General features: G+C 39.9%; 1 protein-coding gene across 1 annotated transcript; it reads left to right on the forward strand.

The window, feature by feature from the left end:
- The first annotated feature begins 217 nt into the window (after positions 1-217).
- ash1l (ASH1 like histone lysine methyltransferase) lies at positions 218-27893 on the forward strand. Its single transcript, XM_087787743.1, has 27 exons — positions 218-463; positions 1065-1154; positions 5853-6591; positions 8151-12474; positions 13693-14350; positions 14787-14963; positions 15120-15214; positions 15322-15395; positions 15468-15513; positions 15615-15723; positions 16049-16255; positions 16325-16471; positions 19312-19420; positions 19513-19662; positions 19855-19922; positions 19993-20159; positions 20360-20512; positions 20586-20640; positions 20944-21076; positions 21826-22086; positions 22782-22868; positions 22954-23044; positions 23527-23665; positions 23739-23911; positions 24746-24912; positions 24981-25401; positions 25765-27893. The coding sequence occupies exons 3-27, from the start codon at positions 6022-6024 to the stop codon at positions 25854-25856; spliced, it is 8673 nt and encodes a 2890-aa protein (XP_087643869.1). The 5' UTR covers positions 218-463; positions 1065-1154; positions 5853-6021; the 3' UTR covers positions 25857-27893.
- Positions 27894-27927: the final 34 nt, after the last annotated feature.

The raw sequence follows: 27927 nt of genomic DNA on the forward strand, positions 1-27927 counted from the left end.
AAATATGTCTTAGAATAGTTGTTGCAAGTGTGCTTGTTCAAAAACTTGAGCTTTGTTTCCCTGCAAACGTTTGCACGAGAGCATAAACCAAAAATAGAAACTGATACATATTTTCATTGACCAGGGGCCGCAGCGATCTCTCCCTCCTCCTCCTCCTCTCTCTTTCCCGGGCGCCCCGCTCGCCTGGTCCGCCTCCCTCCCTCCCTCCTCCCGGGGAGAGACCCGTGTTGTACTGACACAGTAGCGGGCTGAGTAGACATGGAGGCCCGAGTAACGAGCCAGGCCCGCGCTGACACATCCAGGCCCAGCTAACGCCGAGGCCCCTGTGCGTTCGGGAGCATCTCTGGACGGGTCACGGACACGCTCGGCTGTCAGGATCGTGGAATTACACCCCAGCGAGGAAGAAATCGAAGAAGGCTCGTTCCAGCTCTGTTGATTCAACGCAGGCGCCATTTTGTTGACAGTTAGTGTTTTTTTTTAATAACCTACACGGCGCGGCATTTGTTTTTTCTACCATTCCGAATACACACCCGTGTATTATCATCCGTATTCGGGCTGTTTTCTTCTGGATATATTTAAAAGGGTTAATACTCGTTTGGCCAACGTGCTAGTGCATCGTTAGCTTGTGTAGCTGAGATGTAGTTACACGAGAATGTGACGGAGAATCTGTGCATCAGTCCGGCGCTGTCACACCGCGTTTATCCCGGTCCTCACCCTGGACTAGCGTGTGTTTTACGGTTGAAACGAGAGCTCAACACGCCTGGTGCTGGGCAGCTTCGGTGACTTTCTGTTATTATTGGGTCCGAGGCTGTATAGCTACGAGCCTCTTACTACATGTTTTCACCGGGACTGGACCAGAGCCAGCTAACATAGCGAGGTATAAACACGGAGAATCCCGGGAGTGTTTCTCAAAAATGTGCGGTGAACAGTAGGTTTCTTTGCTGCTGGTGGGTTTTAATAAGCGTTGACCTAGAAGCAGATCCCTGTCCCGTAAGAATGGATGTGTTCACTTTCAATCTGCTGCGCAATAATTACGTTTTTTTCTGTGTGTTTTGGTACCTCAGCACTTGGAAGTAAAAATGTGGCTCCAGCGTTGATGCACGAGAGGATACAAAGCCAAATAATGGGAAGATATATCTGGAATATTACCTGAGGTGAGTTACAGATTTGATGTTTTTTTTTCTGGAAGCCTTTTCAGGCTCGTTCTTCTTAATGCATGTTATTTCATCTCTAAGGCGTTAAAGTTATATAGGGATTCTTTTTTGACTGATTTTAGATCATTTTTACACTTCATTCTAATGCGTTGTACGTTGAGTTATTGTCTCGCTAGTTTTGTTTAAGACACGTGTTCACCTTCTCCGAGGAGGGCAAGGATTTGAGCCTGGTCCTGTTTCCAACTGACACCTGTCATTCCGGTCTGGGGTCTCTGCTCCAGTCCGGTTTCCTCGAGCTAGAAGCCTGTCTCCCGCAGCGCCCCCTTTGTGGTCGGGGGTCTGACTGTTTTCTTGCATATGGCGCTATTTCTGTTGCTTTGATAAGGATCTAAAACTATGGAGCATAGGTGTTTCTAGTCCTTCTGCAACAGTTCAAGACGCGGCATGCTTTGCTTAGAAGGTGACCAGCAAAGGAATTTGGCAACAATCCCCTCTTTTCACCTCAGCTCTGTGCTAATACCAAAGGAGTGAGAGCTATGGAAGTGACACAGAGTTCCAAAGGCAGACGCCAGCCCTCCTATGAATGATGTGGGGGTGGGTGGTGTGGATACTATTGCTGTAGCCGAAGGGAAATCAGCAGTTATGAACGTGTGCAAAAGTAAGAAGGGAGGGTTTCAAGGGGAGGAAAGGAAGAAAGAGGGGGGGAGTAAAAGAAAGTTGTTTACTATGATCTGGACTTTGCTATGTCAATTATGTTTTTCTGAAATATAAGAAAGGGATCAGATTTGATTCTGATGATTTCTATTGTAATGTTAATTTCTCACGTTTAATATTAGTTTTGTATAAAATTGCACGTAATTTAAAACTTAATGTAGCACTTTACTTGTTCATGTAGTTTGTTACTAAGCACATGCTGCGGAAGTAGGTGATTTCTGAACCACCAATCAGATTTTTAAAAAATAAAAACGATGAATAATTTTGCTTCAATGTTTCTGAAAGATAACATTACAAAATGCTTCCGAGACAACTGTTGGCAATCAGTAGTAAGCCTTTTGTTTAAAATGACATTAAGTTCTCAGGCATGGAATCTAGATCGGTTAAATCAAGGTTTTTGATATCATTCTGTTGCATTTTTGTGAAATGAAGTAGAGAGATAACGTTACCTGTTATTTAACATCAGGGTTTTATTCCATGTTTTTTTCTTTTGTGTGAAGATTGACCACCAGGTCATATACAGTAGTTATCATCATTGGCTAAAATCAGATCGCTCTAAATTCATTTTTCTGCCACAAACTATGGTACTGCACTGCCTAAAGCATCAAAGGTCAGCTTTTGAGGAAATGGTGTGATAAATATCACTGCTAGAGGCCAGGTATGACAACCTGTTTTACCATCCATCGCATATCCATTGTTGTGTGGATACTGGTCTCACAACTTTTTGAAGAGAAAAATAACATGTTTTAGACTAATGCTGGTGTAAAGGTAGGATGGGCTGGTTCCATCCATAGTTGGAAAGAGCCAGAGAAACAATTGTTTTCTAGCTGTTTGTAAATGGTTCCCTGTCTAAATATATGATCCTTAATATTATAAGTTAGAGCCTTTATGGTCAGTTTTCTTTTTTCAAGTTTGTCTCTTGTAGCATGTAAAAAAGATAAACATAGCTTTATTATCATTATCAGATTTGTTTTAAGCAAACCGAATGATCCAAGGAAAAAAAACAACAAAAACATTTTGCTCTGGAATGTCACTGTAGTCTGGAGTTTTGCCTGTTAGAGGTGTGAGGAATGTTTTGGTTCCCTTTGAGGCTTTCTTTTGGATTTATGTCACTAGTCTCGGCCAGAGGGTATGTGTTTTGGCAGAGTAATTGTTAAAACTATGAAAACAGAACTGATTACTGCATTTACTCCTTTTCAATGACGAGTGAGAGCTGAGTTGGGGCAAATGGTGGACTTAACATGTTTTTGATTAAGGTCAGACCCCAGTGACTTGGGTTGTGGGCCTTTTGACTGTTTGCAAAATACAAGGAGATGTTGGGAAAACATTTTTTTTTTTACTGTCAACAAGTATTTACTCTTCAGCCCTTATAAGATTTATTTATACCTGCAATAAGCTACCTCTTGAAACCATTTAAACTGGTTTTAATAATCATCTTTGAAGTGTATTTCTATTTATTTGTAAGCTTTTAAATAAACAATGAGTTTGTAATAAGAAAATCAATAAAATAACCTTAGAGAAAGTAAAAAAAATAAAAAAAATACTTGATACTAACCAGATTGTTCTGTTGTGAAGACGTTTTTTAAATAATATATAAAAGTAAGAAAAGGTTTTGCTTAGTTTACAATTTTTCTGATATTATTTATGAAAATTGGTTTTGCTCAGCCCACCAGGAGATGAATGATGGGCCAAATCAGAGACTGATACTTGTCAGCCGAACAAGATAAATTACTATTACGTAGTAAGTATACAGTCAATAATGGTGCTAAACTGGCTCATAATTGTGATTTGCAAATCTCATTGCTTATAGCCAAACCCTCAAAACATAAGATGACTACTTTTTAAATTGTTTTTTTGCAGCATGCATTCGCCAGGTAATACATTTGTGAACTAAGAAAGAAAGTATTATTTGTAAAGCGCCTTTCTCAGAACAGGGTCAGAAAGTTCTTATCAATCAAAACAGTTAAAATGAATACTTTAAAAGGGCAAAAAACTGTATGAGGGTGGCTTGATAGTCAACAACAACTTTAGTATGATGAAGGACATGTATTGCAATTTGCAGATTCACCATTAAGACAGAAAAACATCATGATAAGACCCATGTCTTTGAAAGTAACTGGGCAGTAGACCATGGAAGTTAGTATTGTTAGATTCTTTGGCTTTTCATAACAGGTGGTTTTATTTACCTGTCTAATATAGTCTGTTGATTAGGAAGACTTTACTTTAACCAGATTTAATTGTTGGATTATCAGATCTTTGTAGCGTACACAGAAGCTGCGTGTGCATTGACTGTCAGTTACTTAGGTTACTCCTGTCAAAGTCTGTAAAAGATGATCAGATCCTCTGTCTAATCCCAAAGAGTCAATATTGGTGAGGTCACAGTAACTTTATCCTTCTGGGGCACCTAAAATGTTTGCTGAATCAGCTTGAATCATTCACTATTGATAGGGAATATCTGGAAGTTGGAAAAAGGGCAAGTGAAATTACCACAAGATCACATGTTTGTATACCTGATGACCTCTGATGCTGAGGCTGTGATTACTACATTGTATAGAGAAATGTTGTTTGAATAATTGACTATATATTATAGTATTGTTGTCTTTATCTATTTGATAATTGATTTGTGTCCAGGGTTCTGCGTTGGCTTGTGTTGGAATTGCCCTCAAAATAGAAGTCCAGATTTGAGTGTAAAAAAAAGTGAATTATATCTATAGTGACTGTAAAAATATCTGAAAATTTGGCAGACAATCTAGTGGGTGTTATGATAAGGGCTGGGTTTCAATCAGTACGAATACCTTCAATAACTTAATTGATTACTGAACAATACTAAAGTAAAAAGTCTGTACATTTTTTGTCCCCTGATATGGAATGCATCATAGCTGTTCTTACTCTTTGAAACACACCACACTTGCCCGGTAATAAATTGCGGTACAGTTATATTTGTGTTGTCAACATGGTATCATGCAGGAACCCTCTGTTAGGCATGCATATAAAAATAGGAAGTCTTACTTGTCATAAACAGAATTTAGACCAACACATCGAGCTATCACTTTCTAAAATATTAACGTCTTGTTTTTCTTTTACAAAGTTTGGGGTAAATGTTCCATGCCCAATTTTGTTGTGTGTATGACCAGAAGATTCACATGTAGTTAAATTTGGCATTACCTACCTGTTATGGTCACGTATTAATTGCATAAGTAAGTAAGTAAGTAAGTAATATTTATTTATATAGCGCTTTTCGAGACCAGGGTCACAAAGCGCTTAGACAATCAAAACAATACTCAAAAAAGTACATACTTTAAAGGTCAAGATAATACTGAGAACAACACAGGAGTTCGAGAAATTCAAGGAAAAGCCTAAACAAATAGAAACGTCTTAAGGTGTTTCTTAAAGGAGTCAGTAGACTCCATCAAGCGCAAAGAGAGAGGAAGATCGTTCCAAAGCTTAGGAGCAACAGCCTGAAAAGATTTCTCTCCTCTGGTCCTGAGCCGTGTGCGTGGAACCATAAGTAGATTCTGATCCACAGACCTCAGAGCCCGAGCTGGGGTGTAAGGCTGGATCAGATCAGTGATGTAAGGAGGAGCCTGACCATGAATAGCTCTGAAAGTAAGAACCAGAATTTTAAAGTTGATCCTGAAAGAAACTGGAAGCCAGTGAAGAGTTTTAAGGATCGGAGAAATGTGAGTTCTCCTACTTGAGTGGGTCAGAATTCTCGCTGCAGAGTTCTGAATTAACTGCAGGCGAGACAGCTCCTTCTTGTTAAGACATGAAAACAAACTGTTACAATAGTCCAGACGAGAAGAAACAAACGCATGGATTACAAGCTCCAGATCATGTTCCGACAACATTTTCCTACAATTTAAACAGCGGTTTACAATGTAAAACATTAAAAAAAAAATTTCTCCAGATATTCTATGCTTATAATGGTTTCAGACTGTAGTGAGTAATGGGAAATTTCCCTTCTGCTTTCTTTTTCTTTTACAGCAAGAGGACAGTGAAAGGGCAAACATAGAAAGTACAAGAAGCCACTCCACTATCAGGAGGCACTCTTTCTCAATGTTACACCCATCAGCCATCTCTGGTTTCCTGTCAAATACTACCTGCTATCTTCAATACCTATTATAGTTTAAAAATCAACCATTCACCACTTCTAATGGATCAGAGGAGCCAGGGGAGAACGGCAACTCCACCCCCACTCTCAAACGCTCCAGCAGGAGAGCAGGATAAAGAGGGCGAATGTGGGAAAAAAGAAGATGAAGAGGAGACAAAGAGGGATCGGGAGAAGGATGGATCTGTCGCAGCATGTGCTACAGGAACTAGTGTGGAAGGTGGTGCTGATGGTGACCAGTCTCACTTCTCTATAAAGGAAAGTAGCCTGTCAGAGGGCAATGTCAAACTTAAGATTGGCCTCCAATCAGCAAAGCGGACGAAGAAACCTCCTAAAATCCTGGAGAACTATGTATGTAGACCAGCTTTCAAGGCAACTGCTAGGCACACCAGTCGTGGGGGGGGTGGGGCTCGAGGAAACCGTACAGCGACAGCTGACAAGCTAAGCAACAAAACACAGATTCCTGCACAGAAAGGGAAAGAAAAGGAACAAAGCCCCAATGTCTCCAAAACTGCTCTGGCAGTTTCATCCTCCAAAGCTACCACACCAACACCACCTGGGAACAGTACCACACCTTCTTCTTCCCAAGTGAATGGAACTGCACCTGCTAAAAGGGTAACAATCATGTTTCAAGTGTTTTAATTGAATGATTTGTTTGAAATTCCATTTTTTATCATGTTATCTATTTGCATTATACCTTCAATTAAAGCTGGGATCATAAACAATTAGTTTGACAATACGAAGTGAATGTTGTTGGAATTCCCTCACAACAGTGTTCAAGTATAATTCCCACCAAGAATGCCCACGTAATAACTGCATAATTGCATAGCTAAAGAGTTGAACATAAATAGTTCTTTAGTGGTCTTTGTATTCCACGCCATTCCCTCTGTCTAGTTTATCCTCTCACTTTGTGGCCTTGTTCCATAAACCCCTCCCCTGCTTGACCCCTCACTCCGGCTCTCCCTGTATGTCCTCAATCTGACCCTTATAAGTGTCATTGAGTTGAATGTAAAGCTCCACCCCCAGAAATTCCCAGAAACACTTCTTTGGCCACTACTTTTCTACTATACATACCACATACTACAAACTTACTTGCCCAAGTAGTAGTTTGACTGAGATTTTCTGAATCAGTTTTATTTGATAAGTACCATAATTATTCTCTCCCAGTGATTTGAAGCCAGTGAATTCAATGGGAGGCAATATTCTTTTGATGCATCTTAAAATCATGAAGCAAATTAAAAATAAAACAAGTATAAATTGAAAAGAAAAAATGAGCACAAATATATTATTTTGAATCAATACAATAACCAATAAAATTGACGTTTAGTTTTCTTTAAAACATACATTCTCTCCTGGGCATTATAAAGATTATATTCAAATTGGGGCATGAAATAGATTTTCTGGTGTACTGGTGCAGTTGTGCACCAAGGGACTTCCGGGTGCTGAAAATAAAAAAAGATGGAATATTGACTATAAATCGCCTAGAACATGGGGTCTGCGCTTCCTATCGGTGAAACACAGGCTTATCATGAGGATCAAATGTCTTCATCTGATCAGCTTTAATCATATTCTGGACTTGTGGTTCCAGCTTTGCTCTAACTTTAAGTGTGCATATATATGAAATGGGTCTGAAAGTGTATAAAAAGTCATTTTCAAATACATCTGGAGGATGTTCATTTTGAAGGAAAGTTAATTTTAAATTAAATAATCAAATAAAGTGGTCATATACTCCACAAGCTAATCACCAATTTCATGAATCTTATATCCAGTTTACTTGAAATTTATATAATAATGTTAATAATATACTGTATATTTGGATCACAGGGATACATATTTTGAGTCACCAGAAGGAGAATTACAATATACAATAAACCTGGACTTGGATCTGAGGGTTTCTCATTGTGCTAGTGCCTGATGATAATTTGCTGTTTTTGGAAGGTAAAGCTGACTTCTAGAAGACATGATAAACACTCAGTGGAAAATGGCTGTAGCTTTCACATTTTTTTTAAAATTAAGCAATAAACACAAGGCTTTATTTGGTGTAGTGATCTGGGCTTGTTTTCACTTAGGTGGTGATGGTGTTCTGTTGATTGGTTGTTAATTGCTTTGAATACAAGTGTCAGGTAAATTTGTAGTCATAAATAAGCATTCTACCTCTATTTGGCTTTTTGCAGGGTTCACCAAAGATGGATTGTAAGTCTAGCACGAAGGTGGAGACAAAAACTCCAACTACCCCTTCTGAAAGACCCCTTAACCTTCAACGCATTCCATCAGATGGCAAAAGTCAGCCTCAAGGAAAGAAAACATCTGCCCAATTGCCTAACCCTCGGACATCATCTCCTTCCCAAGCAATACCTGCTCCAAAGGATCCCACATTTGAATGTCTTAAACCACCTCAATACACCTACAACACTGATAATCAGAGGGATAAAGACAAGACAGTACAAGCATGTGGCACTCCAACCGTCACTGAGAAATTGGCTCAACTTATTGCAACTTGCCCTCCAAAGACTCCTAAACCAGTTAAAATGGTGAAGACCGATGCCGCAACTTCACTTCTAAATTCTGGGTTCATGGCTCCGACAGCTAAACAACGAGACAGAGCTTTGGCCAATAGGAATACATATTCAAGAATGCTGCACCTTTCTCCTCCGCCTCCTGTATCAAGACCGCCTGGTAGGCCATATGGATCCAGGAACAGAGATGGTTCGGAAATTCTACCTAATATGACTGCTCGGGGAAAGGAGGACACAGATGGAAGTGGGCAAGCCAGCAGCTGTAACGCCAACCTTAACAGTAGTAACAGCAGCAGTCGCAGCAGCAGTCCGGCACAAAACTGTGGTAGTAGCCGTATGCCAATATTAACTACAGACAACAGTGACAAGAGTAATAATAGTAATAATAATAATCATAAACCTCATTCACGCCCCATTCACAGTTTGTCCCACACCATGTCTTCATCCTCTTGTTTAGCATCATCAACCTCAACTCCTTCAGCTGAGCAGAGGACAGTCAGTTTTGTCAGTCACCATAGGTCCCCTGATCCTTCACAGGAGTCCCATGCTCTTGTTGATGAAAGCAGTGCTAGTGACAGGGAACAAGATGTAGACAGTTCTGAAAATAGTACCAGTTGCACTTCCTCTTTAGCGCTGGGAAAGCCAGAAGGGAATAATAAGATACCTGGTACTCAGTTACAGCGAGTTGAGAGAGGGAAGAGTTCCAGTCCATCCAAGCGCAGTCCCAACAGGGAAAGTAGACCTGGTCGGACAATAAGTCCTCCTGCTCCAGGCAGAAGAAGAGCATCGTCTTCGCCAGAACCAGATTGTGATAATGATCCACTATCACCTCTTAGAGGTGAATCTGCGGACTCATCATTTGATTCTGATGCAGAACAGGAAAGCAAACCTCTTAAAAAACGCAAGGAAAGAAGACACAGCTGGATTGTAAATTCCAGAGTTAGTCAAGAAAATCCATTTGAACGAAGCATGCATTTATCATCAAACATGGAATCTCCCTCACCAATTAAAAGACCTGTGGGCAGGCCGCCCAATCCAAATAAGGTGAAGCAAAATCCATTGGCTCACAATTCAGTGTCCCAGCTGTTCACATCCCTACCCAGGAAAAGAGGAAGGCCAAAATCCAAAATGCCAAGACTTGATGCCCCTTCCCATGGGCGCATCAGTTCAAAGTTTGCTCCATCTAGGGTCTTTTCATCTTTACTAAAATCAAAAGAAGAACAGGACCCACCTGTACTCCATCCAGAGGTAGATCTTAATCTAGCAAAGTCTATACCTAGAAAACGAGGGAGACCAAAGCGTCTACCACCAAATTTACCACAGGAAAGTCAGCCTCCAACGTTGGCTCCAGAAGCAGGGGAAACAAGGGACAAAATGTTTCACAGCAAAGGAAACGGGCAGCTTATAATGAAGACTATTATAGGAAAGATCAACAAAATGAAAAGTGTAAAGCGGAAGCGAATTTTGAGCCAGTTCCTTATTGGCCCAGGATCAGAGGAAACCCCCAAAACCACAACAACCGGGGTGAGTGGCTCTGCTGGACATGCAACCAAATCTTTGTCCCCACTTGCAGCATTTAGTGGAAAACTGGGACCCCAAATTAATGTCAGCAAAAAAGGCACTATTTATATAGGCAAGAGGCGGGGAAGAAAACCTAAATCCTCATCAACTTCACCCTCATCCCCTTTTTTGTCTCCAAACGACACTTCCCCTTTACACCACCATCAGCACCAGCATCGTCTGTCTTCTTCTGAAGTCTTTCCCTCACCTTCTTTGTCCCAATCTAGTGGAGGACACAGTCCGTCAAGTGATGCTAGCTTCCTGGAGCCAGGTTCTGTTCACTTTGCAGGACACCCTCACTATTCAAATTCTCATCATAGACACAACACATTCTCCTTCCCTCCTCCAACCTTCTCAGCACCCAATCCCCGTAATTCTGGCATTCTCTCCTCCTTGTCCTCTAAAGCCTCTATCCAAAAAAAGGCATCTTACCGTGGCTATTATAGCCACCATCACCATTATAGACAGCAATTTCAACACAAACTCTCCCCGCCAAGACCTCTTCACCCCACCTCACCAGCTCCTCTCAGTGAGCTTAAAGAAGCGACCCCATCACCTGTCAGTGAGTCACATAGTGAAGAGACTGTGCCAAGTGACAGTGGTATAGGAACAGACAACAACAGCACCTCTGACCGTGGTGAAAAAGCTAGTGGGGCAGGTGGTCTTGGAATTGGGATGCCAATGGGGATAGGCAGTGGCTTATTAATGCCTGGTGTCATCGGTTCATCTATGGGTCCAGGGATGAGTGTTAATTCAAGAGGCAGACGGCGGCACTCTGCTGTGCTATTGGAGCATCCTTCACCCTCTCCATCCCCACATGGGGCAAGATCTTCCCCTGATCCCCGTAGACCTCACCCAGCTGTTCCTCCCTCCTCTTTATTGGGACACAAAGAGAAGCATAAACATAAATGTAAACGACGCAACCATGGCTGCCCTGGCTATGACAAGCTCAAGAGACAAAAAAGGAAACGCAAGAAGAAGTATCTACAGTTACGGGCACGGCGGCATGACCCTGATTTTCTTGCTGAACTGGATGAGATCGTCCTGAGATTGAGTGAAATAAGGATTGCTCATCGAAATATGGGACACCACCATGGCAGTGGAATAGGCATGGGACTGGGAACGAGCAGAGTGCAAGGAGTGGGCAGCCATATCAGCAGTGGTGTAGGCGGATTAAGTGGTCCTCCACCGCACCATTATATCCACAGAGATATTTTGCCAACAATATTCAGGGTGAACTTTGGCAGCTATTATTCTCATCCTGCTTACTCCTGCGATCCTTTGCACTATGTTCGTAAACCTGACTTGAAAAAGAAGCGAGGAAGACCCCCGAAACTGAGAGAGTCTATGTCTGAGTTACCCTTTGTACCTGGCCTTGGATTTCCACTGTCTAGTGGGGGCTTCTATCATCCTACCTACAGTGTTCCTTATTCCTCTGGACCTCTTGGTTTGAGCTATTACAGAGGTTATCCTCCTGCCAGTGCACTCTTTCCTCATCCGCACCACCAGTCGCCTCACTCTGCTGCAACACACCATTCGCACCATTCTCCATCATTTCCCCCAACACCTCACTCTTCTTACATGCATCATCCACACCCATCACATCTCCTGCTGAACCCAACTAAATTCCACAAGAAGAAACATAAGCTACTTAGACAGGAGTACCTTGGAGGAGGGAGGTCTCCTGTTCTGTTTCCTGCCATGTCCTCTGAGTTGTCTTTTAATTGGCATCACAAACACAAACATAGACATAAGCACAGGGAGCGTTGTGCTGAGGAAGACCGAGAGGAGACAGTGAGAGGAGGATCAGGAATACGTGCATCCAGCTCAGGACTATCTGATGTTGGAGAAGCTGGAAAAGGAGAAAGAGTTGGCAGTTTAGGAATGACAGAGTCTTTACAGCGATGTCGCTTCGGACGAGATCCATCCAGTAAAAGCACCAGCAAGCAAGGAGCCCCCACTTCTGCCAACTCACCATCATCTTCGTCCTCCTCATCTGCTGAGAGGTACAAGCGCAAAGAAAACTCATGTCTTGGTCCATCAAGGCTTACGCTTAGTAGCAGTTCAAAAACTCAACATCCAGAGTCCTGGTTTCGAATGGGCTGCTCAGATGCAGAATATTCTAAACCTTTGAGGAATCATGTGGCATCTGCTCAAGGTCATTTTTCAGATGGATTAGGGGAAGACCCTGATGGTTGTTCTGACAGTGAAGATGAGGCCCCAACAACAATAACTGACGAAATTGAACCTGGGCCAAATGAATCTCCAAACCTTACAAACTTGTTTGCCTCAGCTTTAACCCATTCTAACCTACGAGGGATTAAAGGCAGAAAAAACGATGTCAAAGAGAACTCCAACTTCTCTCACATGGATCGTCCCTTAAGGAAAGACCGCTCGGGTTCTGCTGAAAGAAGTGAATTTGGTAAGTGCAATTTCATAACACACAGCTATAGCGAGAGTTGATTTCTGAAATGATCTGTTGCTATCTGATTATGCCTGTACACCCTGGCTTTAAGACTTGTCTCTATATTGTGATCCCGAACATTTATTAATGTTTAAGATAAAATACGTTTCAATTTGTTCTTGGTCAGATAGTTAGTTTGTTTTGACACATCTTTAACATATATTATCTAATTGTTAACTAGTATATCATTGTGTTAGAGCTTGTGTGTTCTTTAAAAAAATACATTATTGTGATATCACATGTCGTGTATTGTGTGGCGGAATGTCCGTCTGATTGTTAGGTCCACCGAACACTTAAACTTGATTCTCTGTCCTAAGAATTACACCCCTTTGGCAGTTACTTTATTTTTCCAGTGTGTCCTTTTGTTTGGTTGATTCATTCTGTCTATTTACATCTTGATGTAAGTGGCATGTTTCTTCTATGTGAGAATTCCTAAATAGTTAACAGGGAACCACAGAGTTCCCTCTATGGCTAACAGGTTAGAGTTCAAGGAAGGGCAATCCTGGATTAGAGCTCGGGAGTTGGATTAATCAGCGGCCACAGGCTGGACTATGGAGGCAGCAAGGGCCAATAATAGGGATTATACTCTTTAAAAGTGAAATACATCGGAAAGAAAAGGGAAAACCTATACATGTCAATCTGCAAAAGTATCTGGGTCAAGCATTATTGATCAAAACTCATAGTGTTCTTCAACATGTGAACTGAGATACATGTACCTGCTAAGATCAGAGCTGGTAGTTTTCAAGTCTCAGTTTGTTATTAAACACATTTCAACTGAACCTTGACTTGAAGCATATGTTGTTAAAGTGCTTCAGAAACATAAACCAAGAAGAATTAAGTGCCTACAATTATTCTTAAGTGAAGTATACTGCAAAGATAGTTGTTTGTTATTGCTTAATTCCTATTTTGGTGTGTATACCAATATACGTGTTTTAATTTGGCCAAAATTTGTGGGTGTTGCTGGTGACATGAAGCTAGTTATATGTTGTCCAATAAGCAGATAGCAAATCTTCATCTGACCGGCCAGGACAGGGGAGTCAGATTATAATAATCTTGTGAATAAAAAGATTATAACACAACTTTACAGATCACAACTGTAAATAAAGATTATAAAGGCTACATCATTCTGAGACAATAATCAAACTATATATTTTCTTTTTTTTTTTTATATGAAAGGGTCACCAGGTATTCAAGCAAAAGGCACAGCAACTGAGGGACATGAAGGACCAGTCAACCCCAGAATGCTTCTCCACAAGTCCTCTCTCTTTCACACCCATGGTTCACCCTTGGCTGCCCACCAATCCCCCGCCCAAGACCTTCGTCTGGAAAGAAATGGAAACCACATCTCCCATCGAATGCAGCCATCCAAGCATAGCCTTTACCATGTCAACAAAATCTTGCGTGCCAAAAAGCTCCAAAGACAAGCACGAACAGGAAACAACATGGTGAAAAAGAGGGGCCCAGGACGTCCACGAAAAAACCCATTACCATCCCCGCCATCATCCCCACCCCATGAACTTCAGTTGAATCAAGCCAGACTTAAGGACAAAGGGGTAGAAGAACAACCAGTGGGAAGTGTTTGGGAAGGAGATACCGTCAAAGATGCTATAGAGTCAGTTGTTAAAGGCATGCGAAGAAAAGGCCATAAGAGGAAACATTGGGAGAGAGGTGAAAATCAAGAGGACGAGGAATATGAGTTAGAAGAGGGGGAGGTAGTGGGGCCTGTCGTGACTTTTTTAGATGGAGATGGGAATTCAGGAATTCTGGAGGCAAGATCAAAATCTGGATCAGGCAGAAGCTGGCTCACCCAGGATAAGCTTGGTCACTACCATGGGTAAGTTCTAATGCCACTTTTAATTTTAGATAAATGCCTAATTTTTTTTTAATTTAAAGAAGCTTGAACTCAAAACCTTAATGTGGTAAAAATTATATGTCACTTTATAACTTTAAAGTTTTCTGCATGGGCTCTAAAATGTGTTCTGGTAAAAGCAAAAAACAGAAATAAAACAAACTGAAATCAACTTTCACTACTTTTCTAAACTGATTGAACATATATCTAAACAACCTGGTTTATTTCCTATTTGCCTTCTATGAAAATATTCTGTTATTCTATTTACTCCTTGAAGACAACTTTTGTACTGTAGCGCAATTAAGAGCTACCTCACTCTACTGTAATGAAGTAATAATGACATAAAATTGATCATGTTTGTATTACAATTCTTGTCGATTATAATGTAAAAATCAGTTAACAGTCTATATCTTGTTTTTAGTTCTGTGGTTGGCAAGCCAGATAGCCGCTGCTCTACAGAACACCTATCTACCATCTCCACCGAAAAAGGTCCCCAAGTCCTCCCAGTAACTGGCCAGCGAGAGAAGAGAGGAGCCAGGGCGCCCAAAAAAAAGTTTCAGAAGGCAGGCCTTTATTCTGACGTGTACAAGAGTGAAGAGTGAGTGCCTTCCATTCAAACTCTCACAACAAATCACAATATCATCGGCAACAATCTTCATTCATCATAAATCCATGATCATTATGTAATTTATATGTGGGATGTCAGAAGAAAGGGTCCAGAAACTACATAATATTCCACTCTCACACCTCATAGTCCTCGGAGCCAGCTGGTGCAACTGAAGAAAGAGAAGCTGGAGTATGTTCCCGGAGAACATGATTATGGATTGTTTCCATCTCCTATACATGTTGGTGAGTGTTTCAAATACACAAGATCATTCAAAATCATTAAACTTTGTGACAGTTGTATCCATGTTGTGGTTTTTTTCTCAAACTTGTACAATGTTTTTCATCATTAGGGAAGTACCTCAGGCAGAAGCGCATTGATTTCCAATTGCCTTATGACATCCTCTGGCTCTGGAAACATGACCAGGTTTGTTAATAAACCTAATTATTTTAGTGAATACAAGCATGTTTATCTAAGCCTGCTCTTTCTGTGTTTCAGCTTCATAAGAGGCCTGATGTCCCCTTGTATAAAAAGATTAGGTCAAGTAAGTGTCAAAGTTTGACAACTTCTTCATTATAATACAACAAACATAATTGTTTTTGATGGTGTTTTAGTCTGTCACAATCTAACCTTTGTGTCTCTCAGATGTCTATGTTGATGTTAAACCTCTCTCTGGTTACGAAACAACTACATGCAACTGTAGACCACCACAGGACACGACTGAGAAAGGCTGTCTGGATGACTGTTTGAATCGGTAAACAGAAACAAATTGATTTTGGTGATACTCTTTTTGTCAAAGTACAGCTTTTACCTTGTCAAAAAATAATTATTCTAATATTTTATTTGTTGGTTTTCAATCACATATTTTTGGCTCATTTTTAGTGTAGCTAGGATTCAAAAAGTCGTTGAACCTTTGAGAATAGTGCTGTGACTAGAACTGGTCCATGTTACAAATCACCTGTTACTCTAATGAGCTCAAAGGGTCATGAATTCGTTGAGTTCATACTCAAGCAATTATTAAAAAAAGAGATGTGAACTTGGTAACAAGTCAAGATGATTTTCTTTTTCTTTGTCCAAAGGATGAGCTTTGCTGAGTGCTCTCCTAGTACTTGCCCGTCTCGTGACATTTGTGACAACCAGCACATCCAGAGACATGATTGGGTACAATGTCTTGAGAGATTCCGTGCTGAGGGAAAAGGATGGGGCATCCGCACCAAAGAGCCTCTGCGATCCGGACAGTTCATCATCGAGTACCTGGGAGAAGTTGTCAGCGAGCACGAGTTCAGGTTAGGGTTCATTCAAATGGTTTCTGAAAAGTGTTCGCTCTAATTCTTATTTCTTAACTCTGTTTTTAGGAGTCGGATGATGGAGCAGTACTTCGCACACAGCGGCCAATACTGCCTGAACCTAGACAGTGGCATGGTGATCGATAGCTACAGGATGGGCAATGAGGCGCGCTTTATAAACCACAGCTGTGAACCCAACTGTGAGATGCAGAAGTGGTAGGTGTTTGTTTTATTGACCTTCAATACCATTCTGTTTTGGGAGGCATTTTCAGTAGGCCTAAATTTGGCAAACCTTCTAAACGCTTTGTTATTATGGTTGCAATTAGTTCAGGATGGGTAAGATAAAAAAGGTTTTTATTATTCTGGATGTGGGTTGTTTTCGTACCAGTTGGATCTTCATGGAGTTGATGATGTGCAGGTAGTCATTAATTCCTTTTAAAAGTAAATTGGATTCACAGTTGCAACTCAAAAATAAAAGGGGCTTCCTATAGCCGGTTAATCGATTGTTTAAAAAGCAGGTGAAGATGATGATGAAGTAGCTTAAGTGATGCTGAAATGATTAAGCGGTCATTGTATTTTTAGTCTACATTGTATTTGAAAGTATAGCTTGCTAATAATATTCATGAAGAAAATGTAGAAACGATATTATGCACAAGACTGATTTTGGGTCAACAGATTATTACAATGACACTAGAATAGGTGCATGCTAATGAGAACAAACTCCCACAAAAAAAAAAGAAATGTCAGAAAACTGTTGCTTTAAAAAAGAATGTCTTCAATATATTCTTAACCATGATGTTGAAACTCTTATTTTAGGATTAATAATTGGAATATATGCATATAGAAATGTTGGAAATTTAGTTTTTGAAGGATTGAGAAACTTGAAGGCAATTCATCACTCAAAGAGAATGTTTTTCAACTGGATACTTGGGAACAAAAGTAGCATGCAATCATAATAAAAGGGTTCTAATTGCTCCTCTCACTTCAGTGTAACGAACTGGAAAATAGACAAGTGGTTTCCAAAAGGCTTTAGTTAACTGCTGATTGTTTTTCTTGTGATTTTGGCGAGATTGGGAATGTTTTATCTGCTCTGTAATTATCAACAAAAGAATGTTGGCAGTGGCAAAATGAAGATATTTTCTCGTTTCAAACAAAATGGGTGGTCACCGTCCACAGAGTCTCTGTTATTCCTGTAGATTATAGTCGCATTGCGTGGTTGACCTCAAGTTTAACTTTAACGAAAACAAATTTTTGCTTAGAGGGAAAATTGATTAAAATAGAACAAAACTTGATATCAAGCACATCTTTTGCTCTCAAATATATATTAAATAATATTTGAGTTTCTGAGTTGATTTATTTAGGTAGTTTTGCTATGCAAATATTTGTATTAGGACCAAAAACGCATTATATTGATCAGTTGATTCGCCTGTTTGTAGGCCATTTTTCACAGCTATATCAATAAAGTTCATCGATCTATCTACATTATATACCAGCTAGTATACTAATATTTCTCTTCATGTTCATCTATCTTAAATGAACTAAAATCTAGGTTGCTCAATGAATCAGGCAGCGGACATTACAATAGGTTTGTGTCTTCTGGAAAAATGGTTAGTCTGAAATAAAACCCCATCTCAAGGGTGGAGAATTCTCAGCACAAAGCCTGACGACTCATCTATCATGTCAGGGAAGAGAGATTACACATGCCCTGGTCTTAGATACAGCTGTGGTGCCGGAAGACTATATGCTGAGCCTGAGTTTTTTTCCTGAACAGAAGGAACAAATTAGCAAACGGCTGACAAATACAACAGTTTGCTGTATTCTAAGAAGAAAGCCAAAACACTTCTATTAGTGAAAGAAGAGATATTCAGATAATGCGACGGGAGTGGTTGCAAGAGTTGGATGATCGCTCAATTTGATCTGATTGTATCTACATTTTGTAATTGGTTCTAATACTATCACTGAGATAAATCCGCATTTGCACAAAATTTGCGGAAAAGTGACACAAGATTTGGTCCAAATCCAGACCACTTTAATCTTGAAATACCATCTGTTGGTTTACAATCAGTAAAAAAAAGCCAATGGTTATGGTAATGATTACGATCAAAAGTGCGCAGAGCTCATCTGACTTGATCAAGTTTCGATACTGGAGCCTTTAAAATGAAAAATCATATTGTTCCTACAAATTGTTCTCATTCTCTGCTGTAGCCACACGCATGTTAGAAATTTAACTGTTAATGTATATCAAGCAGTAAGATTGAAGGCTTTTATATATTTTTTTTATTAATTAATTAATTAATTCATAATATTATTATATTGCTCTTGAGATTTACCTTGCTGTATATGGGGAAATATGTCTTCACAAGTGTTGCTGTTGTCTCACTGGAGTTTTAAATCGTATTATGTGGTTAGGTTTAGGCTTAATTTGTTATTCACTGTAGAGAAATTGCCATAGGAAAAATACTTTGTTTTTATACACTGTTGTTAAGTGTCATGATATTTGTTATTAAAAGGATTTTGTTAAAAAAGTAACAAAGTAAAGTGCTTTAACAATCGCTAGGCCGGGACTTATTTTAATTTACTATAACATATGACCACTAGGTGGCATGTTACTTTAATGCAGTTGAGAGGCATAGTCTTGGGGATCCAGACGTGTTTTTTTGTTCAGGGCCCTCAGCTGAAGTGACTGTCCTTTTGGAAGTTGTGTTCTCTCGATAGAGATTGTTAATAATAAACGTCGACCCTTTGGGATTTTGACGCTTGTTCATATCGTCTTTGTTTATTTTACTTCCACCTAACCAAATGCATCGTTACAGTACGTATTTGAGTAGCTTAGGAATGAATCTTAAAAAAAATCTTTACAGGTTTGTTGGAGTCTCATAATAATCATCAATTGATAAACCCCTAATATTAAAAAAATGATATTGAATTCTTAACTTGCTGTTGTCATGTTCAATGCTCTGATGCACCCTAAATCTGGTAATCACTTCCTGTCTGTTGATTATTTTCACATTTGAATTCAAATCATCTACTTGACCATTATTATTTCCCTTGTGTAGGTCGGTAAATGGCGTCTACAGAATTGGCCTCTTTGCTCTGAAGGAAATTAGCAGTGGCACCGAGCTCACCTACGACTACAATTTTCATTCGTTCAACACAGAAGAACAGGTACAACAACTTCAAAGCATATGTAGAAAAAAGATTCTTGGAGAAGTCATTTGAGAGTTGAGACTTAATGTGATCCTTTTTTCCTCTTACAGCAAGTATGCCAGTGTGGCTCAGAGAGCTGCAGGGGCATCATTGGAGGGAAAAGCCAACGTATTAATGGCCTGCCACCCAAAACAGGAGGCACTCGTCGACTGGGTCGACTCAAGGAGAAGCGAAAATCCAAACACCAGCTTAAAAAACGAGTGAGTAATGAATCTTTTGTGCATTGCTGACAACCATGAAAACAGATAAATATAACCTTGTACAGAGGACAATCTGATGTTATCCAGCCCTTGAGTCACTGCCAGACTGTGTTTTTATTCATCTTTCTCATTAAAATTATGTCAAAATGATTCCTCAGTACAAGCCTTTAACAGTTATGCTGCTGTTTTCAGGAGGAAGAATCAAGTGACACCAATAAGTTCTACCCTCATCTAATGAAGCCCATGTCCAACAGAGAGAGGTATAAACACACACGCTCGCATGCACGCACGCAGCCTCAGAGGTAATGTTGTCCTCCTTTTCCTTATCAGGAACTTTGTACTGAGGCATCGAGTGTTCCTTCTGAGGAATTGGGAGAAGATGAGGGAGAAACAGGAGATGCTCAAGAGAGAGGGTGAGAGAGAAAGAGAATCAAGCAGCATCTCCTTGTACACTCGCTGGGGAGGAGTCATTCGTGATGACGGCAACATCAAGTCAGGTGTGTTTAAAAAGCCCATTTATTCTTAAAAATTAATTATTATTTATCAAATAACTTTTAATCATTGTATTTTTTTACATTCTTTTTGTATATTTTATCATACTAATAAATGTTGCCTAAAATAGTGGTTTCGGCCATTTCCCATATATCACAATGGCAACCATTTACTAACAATAACACTATACTTTTTCCTTTTTTAGATGTATTCATGACCCAGTTCTCAGCCATTCAGACGTCCCGCTCTGTGCGCACGCGGAGACTGGCAGCAGCAGAGGAAAACACAGAAGTCACTCGCACTGCTCGCCTCGCACACATCTTCAAAGAGATTTGTGATATGATAACCAGCTACAAAGGTCAGTGTTTCCTTGTTGCAAGACTTTGTATTTACAGAGGTAATTCAACTTTTTCTTAAATTTATTTTCTCAGATTCAGCAGGTCAGACACTTGCAGCTCCTCTTGTCAACCTCCCGTCGCGCAAGAGGTAAGGGCTCAAAACCAGCATAATAAATGGTTCATTTATTTTGTAACTCTTTCCATGTTGCCGTGTAATCTGCTTCATCGGTGTTCACAGCCCACATCGCACAATACATTCGTGTCAAAACCGTCACAGATCATTGTGAATCTCAAGCAGCCGAGAGTGATGTTATCAGGGCCCGGGCCTCTGCTGTTTTGACTACAATAAATGTCCAAATTCTGAGTGAAATAAGATGATCACTGTAGCAATTGCGTCTGTTTCAAGCCACACATGATAATTCATTGTCTCATCACAAATCTCTTGTCACAGGAACAGTCAGTATTATGAGAAAGTGTCTGACCCTCTGGACCTGAGCACCATTGAGAAGCAGATCCTCACCGGACACTACAAGACTGTTGAATCGTTTGACACAGATATGCTCAAAGTTTTCCGCAATGCTGAGGTAAGCAGAGTTCTCCAAGATTGTTTTGTTTTCTTGTTTTGAATCGCACAGGAACCCTTTCTTTTCAAAACCGATATTTCTTTGTAAACAGAGCAATTCTCGATACAAATGAATACAATCAAAGTCCAAAATAAATGTTTTCCCAGATGTTTAATTGTTTTATGAGGCTGTTGTATTTGAATAAGACTAGAAAGCACCAGGTAATTGAAACTACTACTGTTGAGATTAGCCTGTTCACACAAAAACCTCAACTGTTCACCCCCTTGGTCAACCCCCTCACAGCAAGACTAACACTCTTCCCTCACAATGCCTTCCAGTGTTCCTCTCTCTACTACACGTGGCCTCAAAATGTGACGCTACTTGATAACTAATGATCCTAAAAGATTTACCTTCATGTACCCTCACAATTCAGGATAAGGGCCACTTGTGAGTTCTCAGAGATTACACATCCTTCAGGTTTGAAGTGGATGGCTAAATTAGATCCACTTCACAAGCCTCCATGGCTCCCTTTTGAGTGCTTGTAAGCATGAAGGCTTCACCAGTGTGCCGCATATGTTAACATTGGTCCTCTGAGAACATTAATTGTGCTTTTATGGAAACATTAGAACAATTAAACCATCAATTGAGTCATCACAGACCAACCTCTTCATTTTTTTTATTGAAGAGACTCATTTTGAACAGCTTTTCTGGTCTTTATCTGTAATCTATTTTTTAATTCTTCTCATGCTACTTTCTTCTTTACCCCTCAGAAATATTACGGCAGAAAGTCCACTGTTGGCAGAGATGTCTGCCGGCTGCGGAAAGCTTACTACAGCGCACGGAACGAAGCCGCTGTACAGATCGACGAGATCGTTGGTGAGACTGTTAGCGAAGCTGACAGCTCTGAGTCACTGGAACGAGACCCTAATAACACACATGGAGGGTCCCACGACAAGGACGATGATGTCATACGCTGCATTTGTGGAATGTACAAGGATGAAGGTCTGATGATCCAGTGTGAAAAGTGCATGGTGAGTTCAAGAGTGTTGTGATAAACAGAAATACTGTGTTGTTTGGACAATTATTTTTATGTTCGGGGGAAATATTTTCAGGGTTCCTGCAGATTCTTAAAAAGTTAATGATTCTAAACTGTAATTGGCATTAAAATGTCTTAAATTACATTTTCAAGTCTTAAAGTGAATGCTTGATAAGTAAGCTGTTATGTTAGTTTTGAGTTTTAATAATGTTTTTGTGAAGTTATTTACAGATTGAACCTTAATCATGTGTGAAATGTGCAGGGATTCTTTTTTCTAAATCAATCAATAATTCTTCAAAATCAATCATTGATGTGGTGTTTTTTTCTTTTCTATTTTAAACAATTTTCAAGTTGGTCTTTCATTTAATTTCAAATGGTATTAAAAAAAAAAGTCTTGATTGGACTTGCCTCAAGCTGTAGGAACCCTGATCCCTGACCCTGAATCATTTACTTATATTATTATTCAATTTAATTGTATTTAAAGTGCCATTTCATAAGCGTTATCCCAAAACACTTGATTATATGAGCAGACTAAAGTTATTTAAGCTATTTTATACGTTAACATTTTCCCTTTTTTATAAATAACTTTTCTTATACATTTAACAAAATGTCATGGATTACAGTCCCTGGTCATTTTTCAACCATTTTTTTTTCTTTGGTTTTGCTTACTCAATCCTTCTGTTTCTTCAGGTTTGGCAGCACTTTGACTGCATGCGTCTAGAAAATGAAGTGGAACACTACCTTTGTGAGCTGTGCGACCCTCGGCCTGTGGACAATGTACACAAATTATATTATTAACAATATTTAAAAGATTCCTTTTGCAACTTTATATACTGACTACACATATGTTGTGCTGCTACAGGAGGTTCCCATGGTACCTCAACCAAGTTATGCTCAGGCTGGATCTATCTACTACATCTGCCTCCTGAGAGATGAACTGCTGCTTCACCAAGGTAATCAAATTCAAGTCATGTTCATGTTGCGATGAATCCAAACAAACTCTTCGGTATATTATCCACTGCATATATTGTGGTTGGTGTTGAGGTTGAAGGGCAAGATTGGCAGGGGAAAGGAGTGAGCAGGAAGTCAGTCATAGGGAAGAGAGGGAAGATGTAAGGATTAGAGTACAGGCTGATTCAGACTGTAGCTGAGGGACACATTGCTTGGGAGATCTGCCCTATTTTTAAATGATATTTCAGGATTCTTTTACTTAATAATTTCTACTATCTAAAAAAGCTCCCACAACAACAACATAGGTTGTTAAATAATAGTCACTTCTTCATGAAGTCATAAAATAAATATGTTTTTTTAATGAGGAGTTGAACCCTTTAAAATTTAAATTATCTTTTAGTCCTGCTTGTAAAATCAAATTTCCTATTTCTGTGGATGACTTATTGTAAGCTGCAAATCTAAAGTCATGGATTCAACTGTGTAGGAGACTGTGTTTACCTGATGAGAGACAGCAGGCGCTCACCCGAGGGTCAACCTGTCCGACAGTCCTACCGTCTGCTCTCTCATGTCAACCGGGAGAAGCTCGACATCTTCCGCATTGAGAAACTGTGGAGGAATGAGAAGTAAGGTTTTGAGTTGTTTAAGGATTTTATTTTCAATTTGTTTGTTAATCCTATGATTGCTTTGCTGTGATAGGGGGGAGCGTTTTGCTTTTGGCCATCATTACTTCCGTCCTCATGAGACACACCATTCGCCATCACGACGCTTCTACCAAAACGAGTTGTTTCGCATGCCACTGTATGAAATCATCCCCCTGGAGGCAGTGGTGGGGCCTTGCTGTGTCCTGGACTTGTACACCTTCTGCAAAGGTGAGAAAACTTGCTCGACTCCTTAAATAGTAACACTTTTAAGTATTGTGTTTTTCAAACAATGAAACTAGAAAAGCAGTGGAAGAGTGCAATCATCTGTTCAATAATATGTATATTTTATTGTATATATTTGCTCACATCAAGCTTGAGACTACCTGAGTATTTCTTTGTGTGGTTTGTATGTTCTTCCCATGCTTGCTTGGGTTGACCCCCACAGTCCTAAAGCATACAGAGGTTGATAAGTGCTTTACATTTCTGTATATTTCTGTAGATGTGACTATGTGTGAGCTGTTGTTTGTAACCTGCCATTGTGTCAGAGAGTCTCACACCAGAAAACACTTCACTTACTGCTTTCTTTTGTATAACGGCATTCCAAAATGTTGAGAAAAAAATATTTTAGTTGTCTGTCCCCTGATCTTTGTAGCTGTGATAAGCTCAAACACTGCAACGTTTTGTTCTGAAAATTTTACTCATTTTCTACTAAGCCTAATGTCAACTAAAGGTTGGGATTCTTTTCCGAGTTATTTGTTCCTTTTAGAGTTATAGGCAGAAATGTCCATGTGTTCGCCTTCGTCCAAAATGATGCACTTAAAAGCATCCAAATACCTCTTTGATGCTTGTCATTAATGTTTATCTTGTATTGAAGAAAAGGGGAACTATCACTTTAAGTGTTGGCATCCTACATGCAGGAGCCAAAGATTTCTGATAGGCTTGATCTCAGATGTGTCCGTGCAATGCGATCCATGATGAATCGTATCTATGTATTATAACAATAATTATTATGATTATCATTTTGCCAACACTGAAACATTCCTCCTCTATACATACCTGCAGGACGACCAAAAGGGGTAAAAGAACAGGACGTCTACATCTGTGACTACCGCTTGGACAAGTCTGCACACCTGTTCTACAAGATACATCGAAACCGTTTCCCAGTGTGCACCAAGCCATATGCCTTCAATCACTTCCCCAAGCGACTGACACCCAAGAGGGACTTCTCGGTAAGTGTGGAAGAGTTTTTCAATACAAAGCAACAGAATTAAAACCTTGATGCCAACATGTTTCGCAGCCTCACTACGTTCCTGACAACTACAAGAGGAATGGAGGTCGATCTGCTTGGAAGAGTGAACTACCTAAAGGCCCTGAGGGTGGCGAGGAGGACGACTGTGAGCGTGGGGAGGAGTTTCCACCTGCAGCAGATGAAAGCAGAGGGGCAGAGGAGGCCCCGGATGCCACTCCTAAACTGCCCGAACACCTGCCAGAAAAGACTCCTGTGGTGGAGGAAGAAGAAGTAGAGGAGACTCTGGAACAGGAGAAGCGCAAGGAGCTGAATGTTATTCCTACTGAGAGGATGGTAGAGAAGCCTGACCTCCCATCCTCCCTTGCCCCCTCACCCCTGCACCACCCAGTAATAGGAAAGAGGGAGGGACAACGGGAACGACTCAACAAGATTCTGTTAAATCTGCTGCACAGAACACCAAGCAAGAACGGTGAGGGAGAGGCAACAAAAAACGATTTTTCAAAGTCTTAAATTACAGCTCCCTTGTGGATCTTTCTATCCCTCTGGATTTTGTGAGCCTAAGAGGGGCGTGGATCTTCTTCTCCAGAACAATTAGACTTTGCCTGAGAGGCTTTGTAATGTGACTTTATTTGTCAATAGCTGTCTGTCCTCTCCTACAGTGTTGTTTTCTTTTGCTACTTTGATACCGCAAGAAAACCAGCCTGAACTTTTAGGAAAGGCCTCCAACTTTAAAGGATTAAACCTGAGTGCGGAGGAGCCCTGTAGCTTGGATTAGTGTCTGTTCAGCTCTTTCTTTCTCAGCTAATTGCCCACTTTTTTCTGTTCTCTACAGCCATAGATGTCACTTACCTCCTGGAAGAGGGTGCAGGGCGGAGGCTGCGGCGACGGACACTCGGATTTGCTGATTTTATTTTCAGCAAATGAGGTTTCCATTTGCCTGAAAAGCTAAAAGCCTTATACCTTTAGAGAATGCAGCAGGAAGATGACAGAAGCTTTGTTGGCTGGCCGACCCTCACAGACTACAATGCCTCCCAGGAGGCTGCTTCCAGTTTACCTCTTCCAAAACTGTGTCATCCCGACACTTAAGAGGCCTGAGCCAGGTTGGAAAAAACGCTGACTTGATTACTATTTCTGCTTTTTCAGGTGTTCCTGAGAGTTGTCAGAAACCACATCTTGTTTATTCATCATGCAAAAACATAGGAATCGTGGATAAATAGGATAAATCGCTGACTCTCTGAACTGTACAGATGTGGGAAGACGTGGCCACAGGTAGCACCACTCTTTTTAGTTTGTAGAGAAGGAGAGTTACTCCCCTGTGGGACCTGGCTGCAACTTAGAATGACTGCTTGAGGAAACAAGATGAAGTGGTTGCCTAAATGCTACTCAGCAAAAAGAAAGGAGGTGAATATAAACTGCACTTTTGGTACTGTGGATCTCGTGAAGCTTATGTATCTATAATGAAAACACAATACAGTATTGGATGATGCAGTCGAAGAAAAAAACAAAACGGTTACATCAAAATCAATTACCTTTTTCATGTAAAATAGTAGAGACTTGTTTAAGATCATTTGGGTCTTTTTTTGGGTGGAGAGTAAGGTGAGGATATAGTGTGTGCATTTTTCCTTGAGATCTAAATTCTTCTCAGTCAGCTTCAGCCCTCGTTTTGAAGTAACGTGATTCACCAGCTAAATTCCGGCGGGAGGGACACCGGCTTTAACTGTAACGCCTTACACAGTCGCACTCTTGGGCCGCCTTTGTGCGAGTGTGTGCGATTCTCAATTGTGTCTGTATTCTTTTAGATTTCTTGAAAATGTACCTTTTTTTAAAAAAGAAAAACAACAAAAAATAAGGGCTTGTTGGCAATTAACGGTTTTAAGAAAACTAAGGAAAACAACAGTTAACATGAAATGTATCGTGATGGTCGTTATTTTCTTAGCTACGATGGGTTGTAAATTGTATATTTAAGCAGGCATGGAGTTCAACATTTATTCTTCCTGTCTTTGAACTTATACTCCTTGATGCCATGGCAAAAGTTTTTCAATTGTAACGTTTGATGACATTTCTTGTCCTCCTAAAATGCCTCTGGTGAAAAGGGACAACCTGCAATGTTCCTGTGTAAAACTGACAGTTACAACGAGACACTAAGAGGGAGGAAGAGCGTTACGTATATGTATATATTTATACATAGATATACACTTTACATCAGAGTGTCTCCAAAAGCAATATCTTAAATTTTTTGTCTAATATTGTACTGTACAGGACTCAGCCCTAAATGTATTATTCTAATATTATAATTTTGTTTTACTATAATGAAGACACTTGGAGTTAAATGATTTTCTAAATGTCCCCACGACATAAAAATGAATGCTGATGTTTGTTGCCTATAAATGAAATTCATCTACGTGAACGGGAAGAATGTCACATCAACATCGGGGCATTGGGGACATGGCTGTGACCCGGCAACACCTTTTGTCACTAAATATTGTTAATAATATTTTTTTAAAGGAGACATGTGCTCCTTGTTTTTTTGCTGCAAAGTGTTGAACACTAAAAAAACAACCCAAGATGAAAAATGTTATGATATTTTTGAGTATAAAGTAAAAACTGTCAGTCCAGTATCATGCTATTATTATTATTGTTTTTATCTTTTAAATAATAAATGGTTCCGTTTTGTGATAGCGCTCATTGTATGATGCTTGTTCTTGTATTTGTGCTATCTCTCTGTGTGATTTGTTTAGTTATTTTTAGACAATCACAAAATAAGATGCAAGCATTGTATATGGCAAACAAGCGGCCATTTTGTGATGTGTACAGTTTGTCAACAAAAAACACTTCTCCCTCTCGTTTAAGAGTTTGTAATTATAATTCTTAATTCATGAAAAATGCTGTTGGTTTTTACTTTTTGTTTTATATTTGTTTTGTTTGTTTTGTTTTTTTAATAAAAGCACTACATTATTGTGAGTATACTTCCTTGTTGTATGTTTTTCTTTTAACA

This window comes from Callionymus lyra, chromosome 3 (genome assembly GCF_982586985.1).
Source record: "Callionymus lyra chromosome 3, fCalLyr1.hap1.1, whole genome shotgun sequence".
Lineage (NCBI taxonomy): Eukaryota > Metazoa > Chordata > Actinopteri > Syngnathiformes > Callionymidae > Callionymus > Callionymus lyra.